The 9362-nt window shown below is 35.4% G+C and overlaps 1 protein-coding gene across 3 annotated transcripts in view; it reads left to right on the plus strand.

Moving 5' to 3' along the window:
• Positions 1 to 7592, plus strand: part of PPP3CB (protein phosphatase 3 catalytic subunit beta) — a 46348-nt gene extending 38756 nt beyond the window's left edge. Inside the window, exons 11-14 of one of the 3 annotated variants that reach the window (XM_065894848.1) lie at positions 260 to 344; positions 1076 to 1173; positions 5974 to 6003; positions 7414 to 7592. In XM_065894848.1, coding sequence (XP_065750920.1) covers positions 260 to 344; positions 1076 to 1173; positions 5974 to 6003; positions 7414 to 7592 — 392 coding nt within the window. The remainder of the gene's footprint in view (positions 1 to 259; positions 345 to 1075; positions 1174 to 5973; positions 6004 to 7413) is intronic. The other 2 variants (XM_065894849.1, XM_065894850.1) reach the window with 2 other exon arrangements.
• The last annotated feature ends 1770 nt before the right edge of the window (positions 7593 to 9362 follow it).

Consider the following 9362-nt stretch of genomic DNA (forward strand, 5'->3'; position numbering starts at 1 on the left):
TGGTTAGTCAGTAGTGTGAGAGTGATAAAGTTGGCTGATTACTTTTCAGTTGTATCTGTGTCAGATCCCAGTATTAGACCAGTGCTGAGCTAAACATTGAAAGAGAAGCTTTTGGGCATGAGTTCATCTAGTTTCTTCCATGTGAGCTGGTGGCGAGGGGCTTGGTGTTGGTTCAGATGAGAGTGAAGCAGGCTAATAGAATGGTACAAGTATGGATGCCCTAAACTTGAGTCTTTCTTTCTATTTATTCCATTGAAAGTAGGTTCAGCTGCAGCCCGGAAAGAAATCATAAGAAACAAAATTCGAGCAATTGGCAAGATGGCAAGGGTCTTCTCTGTTCTCAGGTAATGATGTATTTTCCCAATGATTTGTTTTACAGAAATCACTTTTATTATACTTTATTATAAGCGGTGTCCTGTTTGATATCTAAAAGCAATATAGTAGCATTCTTTCTATAAAGAAGTTGTATACTTACATGTTGAAGAGGGGAACACAGGTCCCTTTGAAACTAGTATTTTTGACCCTTGTGATTATTATTGTTCACCCTTGGCATCTCTTGTCCTTCTGTGATGAAAGTATTAGATCTATACCTTAAAATTAGAGCATAATAAGGAGGAGGGGGCACATTTTAGAGTGTTCCTGATGAACTTGCTCATCTATAAAGGAAGTCCCTTTCGCTGGAGTCACAAATTGTCTTCCTGGGGTTAATTCAGGAAGACCAGGTTTAAGGGTGCACATGAATGGGTTAGTCCTTAAAAATTTGTTTGCAAAACTGCTTATATCAGACATGAAATACCATATTTTATCAATATTATGATACCCATTGGTGATGAATCTCACCACATATTTAATAAAACTTTTCAGGAAGAACAATATATGTCTCAGTTATACGGCATACCCTCATATCTGAAACATTTAGAACGTGGAAAAATGTATATCTTGGAATTGAGGAAAATATGGTAATAGCAATGAATGTCATAAGTTACATACATGGCCTACATCTGGGCCCCATCTCCTCTTTTAACCTAAGTACTTGTTGGAAGTCTCTGATCTTTGTTATATCTCTCTGCTATAGGGAGGAGAGTGAAAGTGTGCTGACACTCAAGGGCCTGACTCCCACAGGGATGTTGCCTAGTGGAGTGTTAGCTGGAGGACGGCAGACCCTGCAAAGTGGTAATGATGTTATGCAACTTGCTGTGCCTCACATGGACTGGGGCACACCTCACTCTTTTGCTAACAATACACATAATGCATGCAGGGAATTCTTTCTGCTTTTTAGTTCTTGTCTCAGCAGCTGATACAAGCAGAATACTATATGATAGGTAGTGTCTGATTAATAACCTGACCAGGCCAGAAAATGATAAAATGGGTATTCCTTTCAATTGAAAATAATGATCGGTCTCTCAGCTTTTCATGAAATGATATGGGAATAACTCATATCATAATGTCTGAAATATTTATTCGTTTGTCTAATGCACCATTTTCTTTTTAAAGCTTCAGTTTCAGAATGTGAATCAAGGATATCCATATTACTTAAATGGAAATGTAATTCCAAGTTTCTTATTTTTTTATCTTTCTAATTTATGTAATTGTATTAGACTGTGCTTATATTTTCAGATGTTAATTTTAGAATTAACAATCTGCTTGAGCCCCAGAACATTACTTATGCACTTCACTTGCCAAAACATTTGTGCAAGGTTTTGTACCCTGGTAAATGATGCCAAAGTTTGTTTTCTGTGGTGTTTGTCAAATGTTCTATGTATAATTGACTGTCTGTAACACGCTGTTTCCTTCCTCTGCAGATGTAGCTGCTTTCCTAAATCTGTCTGTCTCTCTTTAGGTTAGCTGTATGTCTGTAAAAGTATGTTAAGTTAAATTACTCTATCAGACACTTGTCTGTCTTGATGTAGAAGCAACTTTGTAGCACCTTGTTTTGAGGTTTGCTGCATTGTTGCTGTACTTTGTGCATTCTGAACATGAATGTAACGTTAGATATTAAGTCATTGTTATAAGGGGTGGAATTTAAATCCTGTAAGTCAAAATTGAAAGGGTGTTATTAAGTGTGCCTTTATTTTGCATGAAAATAAAAAGAATTATACGTAAAGCATTCCTGTAATCTGGCTCATTGAATATTTTATATTAAAAAAAAAACTTAAGTTTTTTTGGAGTAAGTATTTGTGTAAATACTGGGTTAACTTTTTGAAAGCCCATTACAGATTAAATAGAAGAAAGTGATGTGAATGTTATAGACTATACCCAATAACTGAAAGTCTAGATTTCTTTCCCTTGTGGTTGGAAAGCAGAAAATGTGATATGTAAAGCCTTAATTTATGTTTTATTGTAGTCACTTTTGACAGCCCTCCAAGGGTCATTGTTGTATTAAAACAGGAAGCAACAGATCTGATGTCTTCTCAGTCATGTTTGGTGTTGTAATTAGTCAAATTTTTAAGGCAAAAAAATAGGAAATTTTAATTTTAAATTTTGAATAAATTTAAATTAGATTGACTTTTCACAATTTCATTTCACTCGGTCTCATAATAAATACTTAAATAAATAAAAAGAATTTTTCTGTAGACAAATAATTTCTACTTGTAGTCTATACATGTTCTATTTATATGTTATTGTGTTGTCTGCTACCACTACTGGTATATGTGAGATATATAAGTATGTTTTGAAATTATAGCTTCAAATTTTCATTTGAATGAGGTTTCTTTTTTTGATTTAAAAAAAATCTGCTTTGATTTTCTTTATATTTCTTGCCCTTCATTTTTCTTATTATCTTGTAAACATTAGGAAAATGAGCAAAAAATAATTTCATTAAAACAAATTAAGACCTTAAACATTCAATAAAACTAGCAAGAATGTTAATAAAAAAGGATGAATTTTAATAACTTGAAAAATGCCATATCCTTCCTCCTGTTTGTTCAGAAAAGGAAAAGAAAACTGAAAGGGTCTCATACTTAAGTAAATCTAAACTATGGTCATCTCTCAGTTATCCTTGGATATTTTGTTACTTTTATGTTGTATCCACAGCAAACCTTTCTTTCAGATTTCGCAATTAGTGCCTGCTAATTACATGCTTTGTTGAGAGCTCAGCACATCTATTTATTCTTAATTTGCATGCAGCCTGAAGCTCAGTCTTCCAACTTTGAAATCACCCCCAACTGCAGGGAAGGATTGAAAGACAGCTTTACTGAAGGGACTGTCTATTCCCGGCGTAGAGTGAGTTACTGGATGGTGCTGAGCTTAAGGGGTCCGATTTGGGAAACTAGATAGCTCCCTAGCTCTGCCAGCAATGGATCTTGATCGTGTGGTTTACATTTGGTTGAAGTGATTTCTCTATCATAAGACAAACCCATTTTGAAACAAATAACAAAACTCTTACAGAAGTATGATCACCCATGTGATTTTTAAAAATTTATGTAACATTTAAAATTTTAGTAGACATGACCCCTGACGTGAATACCTGAGAGCTAAGTATTGCAAAAAGAAAGTTTTAAAATTCTAAGACCTCCGTCCTATTGTCAGAAAATAGAAATTGTCTCATCAATAACTTTTCAGTTAATTTATGATGTTTCTCAAGTGTTTTTACAAACCGCATAACTCTGTTGGAGTAGGATTTGATAATCATATTTTACGTGCATTTTCTTCTTGGAAGTTTGATTGGGAGCTAGCCGTTATAATGCTACCTTCATGAGGACCTATATGAGAAAATATGTGGCCATCTGTATTATAGTAAGGTCAATTCCTGTTGATCACTTATCCTGTGTAGTATTGAGGAACACAGTCTGAAACAGCATTACACTCAAACTTAGTAAGGCCATGTCAAGATGCCCCATAAAACTGAAAAAAATTGAGGAAAAATAGTGCTTTTCAGATAGAACTTTGCAATTATCAGATCTCTTTCTTTCCAGCTTAATATGTAAGCTTCAAATGATCTTCTTTGAATTCTAAGCATTCAAGCTTAACATGGTATGCAATTTTGAGTGTGATGTACATCTTGTGTCCTGAAAAGCATTTAGGAGCATTTAGAGGCCTTGGGAAAGAGCAGAGAATATAAATTGACCTAGAAAATGCATATAAAATTAAAAGCCCCCAAAAGTGTATTGTCATTTTCATAATTTGAAAAAAATTTTTATAGACTTTAAAACTATTGACATACTAAAATAGATACTAATTCTTACAGTGATAATCAGTTTTTTATTTTTAATTTATTACTATATATAAAATACAAATTATGAAATATCTCATATAAAATCACTTCTGTTACCACAAGCTCTTTAAAACGTAGATTCTGATAGGTATTTTATTTTTCCCTATTTAATTTCTAAATTATAAAGAAAATAGTCCATGTTTTGAAGAATAGGAATTCCAGGGCTGATCCAGTAGAGGTGGGTCATTTATCCCAGTTTTCTGTCTGGACAAATTCCAAGAGTATTTTCCAAGTGTACAGGGCTAGATTTTTTAAATGGTGATTTAAATAAGTACAGTGGGTATACAATAAGTATATCTGCTTTAATTTGTAATATGATTTAACAGTGGAGAAAAATTAATTCTTCCTTTATTCAGTGTTTATGCTCCATTTTTGGGGGTCCCCACTTTACTATCTGATTGAGATTACAAACATCTAATTTAGCCTTCTTTAATTCCTTAGATTCATCAGTGTCCTTTCACATTAATAACTGCTTTGGATAAATTTTATTATTTCTAAATCATGTGTACTGCTAAAAGTTCATTTTAGGAATAATTATTCTAATTGGCCTTATCATTGAAGAAGCAAAGTAGAAGGGATGGAACATTATCAATATTATGAGTTTGTGCACTTTGGGTAAAGTAAGAATTGAGACTTGGCAGTATTATCAGGCAATAATGTCCTCTGCAATCTTTGGTCCTGGTCCTCAGTGTGAGTGCTTTATACAGTTTGAACCCAGAAATGAACCAAAAGAATCTTTGACTACAAAAATATGTATGACTAAGTATGTTGAAATTCTCTAAATGGGCCAGAGACAAGCTATACCAAGAATGTATTTCTCATTTATATGACCTATATGTATGTCCATATCATGAAATGAACAGGATTTATTGCCTGTAAGACCTCAGTTCTATCTCTTGATTCCTCTCTAGTTGGTAGATGGGCTTGAAAACATGCTCAGTAGCCTTCTTATCGTCACTTGAGGCTGTTAGTACCTGAGGTAGATTTGAGTTCGTGATACACTGAACATAAATGGATTTTTATATATGTTACATGTTGATATCTTTAGATATTTGGAACACCAGTTATAATAGAAAGGACATTTCTAGTAGATAAGAGGAGTCCTTTTAGATTACCCACAGAGGACAGCACTATGGAACTGTTCTAATTAGAGTAATTCACCAAGTTTACTGACCATAAATTTCATTGTAGCGATACCAACTTTTGCAGCTTATGCTTTGCCCTATGAATTAGAAGGGACAGGAAAAGCTTTGCTGATCCCTTCTAGTTTATATCTTAGGGAACCAACTGGTGATAAGTATTATTTCAGTTAGACATGAAAGAAAAGAATCTCATTCTGTTTGCTCTGCCGCAATTCTACCATCATAATTTCACTCTAGAGAATTTCCTTGTGATTGTGATGGATGTGACATAATAAACATGTTGGAAAATTCTAAGGTCATCAAAATACTGAATTCAAGATGGGTAATTAATACTAGTGTGCATTTGCATGGATGCTGAGGTGTCTGTGTTTACAATAGGTCTATGTGTTCTGTGCTCTGAGCGATGGTGTCTTAGTGCTGTGTGTAAACTGTGCTGTGTCAGGAATTGGGGGATTGGATGGGGCTCTCTAATACGGGTACTATATATGTTAAATTGTAAATGATAATGTAGTATGGGGTACTGTTATATTTTAAGTAATCATTGCCTTTTCTGCTGTACGATATGACCCTTCTCATCTCTCTCATTCATTTTGCATGCCTCTGCTCACTTCTGTACAGCCACAGTTGAGGCTATTGAGGCTGAAAAAGGTACGATCAGAGTCCTTGCACTGGGCAGAGATCTGTGGTGTGTGGGTGGGCATCAGAGAATGTCCTGTGGGTGTGTCTTACTTCTAGCTTGCACAGTCCAAGATGAATCAGACTCACTGACTCATCAAGTTTAACAGTCATATCTTTTTCTTCTTCTTCTTTTTAAATCACAAGGACTGAGTTCCATAGTGACAATTTGGTTTTTTCCCTTTTCTAGTATAGTAATGCAACCAGCATTTAATGTTCCAGAATTCTTTAGAGTACAGCATGTTATGGTATAATATTATAGCATTTACAGTTGCAAATAAAGATCTGTTCCATATTTTGCATGATTCTGTGCTACTCAGATTTTTTAATTCTGAAGTGAAATCCTCTCTAGATGTAGGTTTGGTATACTCATGATATAAAAATGACATACTCATTTTCAGTAATTCACCTGAGAGTGCAGAGTTGTCACTATGATTTTGTGCTGTAGTCTGGGCTAGTGTTTGCTGATAATATTACATCCGTGTATATCATGTATTGGGTTGGTATTCCACGTTGCTGAAAGCTTTGCTGCCCCAACCCCTTACTTGGTTCACATGCACAGACTCTGAGTCCCAGGGATTGCATATTAAAGCAACCAAATTATAACCAATAGTATGGAAATTTTTTTAATGTACATTTTAATAATAGAGGATACATCACTCCAGATGAAGTGAATGAGAAACCATAACAATTGGAGGAGGATTGCCGTTTATTTTGATTTGGGTTTCCAAAGAACAGGCAGTGAATGGCCAGTGAATTAAGGAAAACATATCCTAAAATATGGAACTATAAATACATTTTACAATCTGCCAAACACAGATCTAACTCCTGGAGGCATTTCCTACCTTTTTCATTTCATATTGGTGGTAATGGGGCGATAATACCTTGACCTCCAAGGTAGTTCTGATCTGCTAAATTTTAACTTTCTTTTCTTCTCCCACGCTCTTGGTACAGATTTGTATGTTGAGGATTAACCTTGTTTAGCCTCCTCACTTGCCCCTACTCTTGTTGCTGCCTTACTGTGATAGTCACTGGTGATCTTAGGGCCTGAGGTAGGAGATAATTGATGTAGTAGAAGTCAGGTTGAGACCCTGAGACCATTGCCTGGAGGTCTTGGGGGCAGGGGAGGATTATTTTTGTGTGTGTGTTTTTTTTAAGGCTATGTAACACTTGTCGTCTATGAAGCTGTCATGTTTATATTTAGGTTTAAACATTTCACATTTTTAAGGGGAAATCTAGAATGGGGATAGGCTTCAGTTAAAGTAAGATTTAAATGTTGCTATGTACAACTAATTTCTTTCTTCTTAAAAATCATTAATTATGTTTTTGAAATCTCAGAAATGTTTTTCAATTACTGACTTATCAAATTTGCATTTTGTTAAGCAATACGAGGATTCTCTCCACCACATAGAATCTGCAGTTTTGAAGAGGCAAAGGGTTTGGATAGGATCAATGAGAGAATGCCACCCCGGAAAGATGCTGTACAGCAAGATGGTTTCAATTCTCTGAACACCGCACATGCCACTGAGAACCACGGGACTGGCAACCATGGTGCCCAGTGACCCACGGCTTCCCAGGGACTCTCACAGCTCGGGCCCCAAATGGACAGATCACCCGAGGAGCTGGAGGGGTCGGTCAAGCTGACTGTAAATGTCACAGTCCCTCTGGAGAAACCATTGTGCATTTGAGACCCCAGCCCCCTTCCTGGATGGAGGCTTGAGGGCCCTGGGACATGTTGTGCTATCTGATAAGATTGGGTCATCGCTGCCAAGGTGGAGAGCAGTGAGCAAGGGGCTTGGGGCAATTTCCAGTGGAGGGCAACTACACCTCCATTTATGCTTGTGGTTCACACATTTAAGTTTACAAATGAGATTTCTTTCTCCCCTCAGTAGAATTAGATTTTGTTTTTCAACCATAACTTCAAATACAATCCTAAGAGATAATGTGGACTTTTTTTTTCCCCCATGAAATGTCTTTAAAGGATGAGTTAGCATGGTCTTAAAATACATTTCCGAGGTTACTAAGCTGTGTTTTGAATTATGGGCAAAATGCTGAGAAACCCAGTTGGCATTTATACAAAATGCTGACTTCAGGTCTGTAGTTCCTAAATGTGGCTAATTCTGTAATATAGTCTTGGTATTTTTCAATTATGAATGCATAACCTATTTCTAGGCAGACTCTCTTACTTGTACACAAATCCAAAAACTAATTTAGAATCTTTCTTGCCCAGATCTTTTGAGATTTACACCCCAGAGATTTAAGAAGAAAATCTCTAAATTTCAGAATTATGAAGAATTATAGAATTACTCATTTAAGGTACTTTAAAAGAAGTTTGTACATTGTCAAAGTAAATTTTAATTCAAATCATGTCTGTAAAACTTGACGTATTTTGTGTATGCATGTTTTCATTTTGCAAATATTTAATATATAGACCTATGATGTACAGGTACGACATGTATAGGTTACCTAGATGTTATGAGAAATTTTAGTTTACTGTGAGTACTCAAGTTGCTTAAATAGCCACCAGGGTGATTTACTGCTGGCTTTCTATCATTTTATGTTTTGATGCAAAGGAAATTTTAAAATGTTCTGGAAGTGTTTTTGATTAAGCAGTGCAGCATAGAAGCAACAGTTCTGTTCAGTCATTCAGATGTTAGTGGAAGCATAAAAGTCAAGACTGCATGTTGAACATTTTCTTTTGATAGTTACAGAACTGCTTGGTTAGACTAAATGGAACCATGTGCTAATTTTTCACAATTACTGACCTGTATTGATTGCCACAGTAGTTTGGTATTTCCCTTTACTTTGGTGGCCTGCTTCCCTCATGCCCTGGAATACAACTCAGAGCTCCAGGCAGCGGAACCATCTATTGTTTGTTTGCCAGAAAGTGCACCCTGTATGGTCTCCTTTCTAAGTTGGAAATATTATGCATGTGCAGGACTATTTGAGTATTTTATAAACAGTAGCACACAATAAATTCCATGCATGGGCCGCTGCTCCTATCTCTGTGTTGGGTTTTATTTGGAAGATGTAGTCTGATTTGACCTCATGCAAATCAGAAAATCCTGTTAGTAGAATTGGGATATTCAGAGAAAATTATCTAATGGGTAGTTCATGGTAATATGATGAATTAAATTCTTGTCTTCATAAATTTTTCTTTTTTTTTTTTACTTTGCTTATACTTGTTTTACATGAGCATTAGTAACTGAGCACTCTGGGTGCCTATTATAGGCCTAAATCTGTTATTTAAAATCAGTGTTTCACTTAACTTTTAATTGAAAGAAAATGTTATTGTCTAGAATTTTGTTACAGTAGTATTTGGAATTTACTAA

This window comes from Phocoena phocoena, chromosome 16 (genome assembly GCF_963924675.1).
Source record: "Phocoena phocoena chromosome 16, mPhoPho1.1, whole genome shotgun sequence".
In the NCBI taxonomy this organism is placed as follows: Eukaryota; Metazoa; Chordata; class Mammalia; order Artiodactyla; family Phocoenidae; genus Phocoena; species Phocoena phocoena.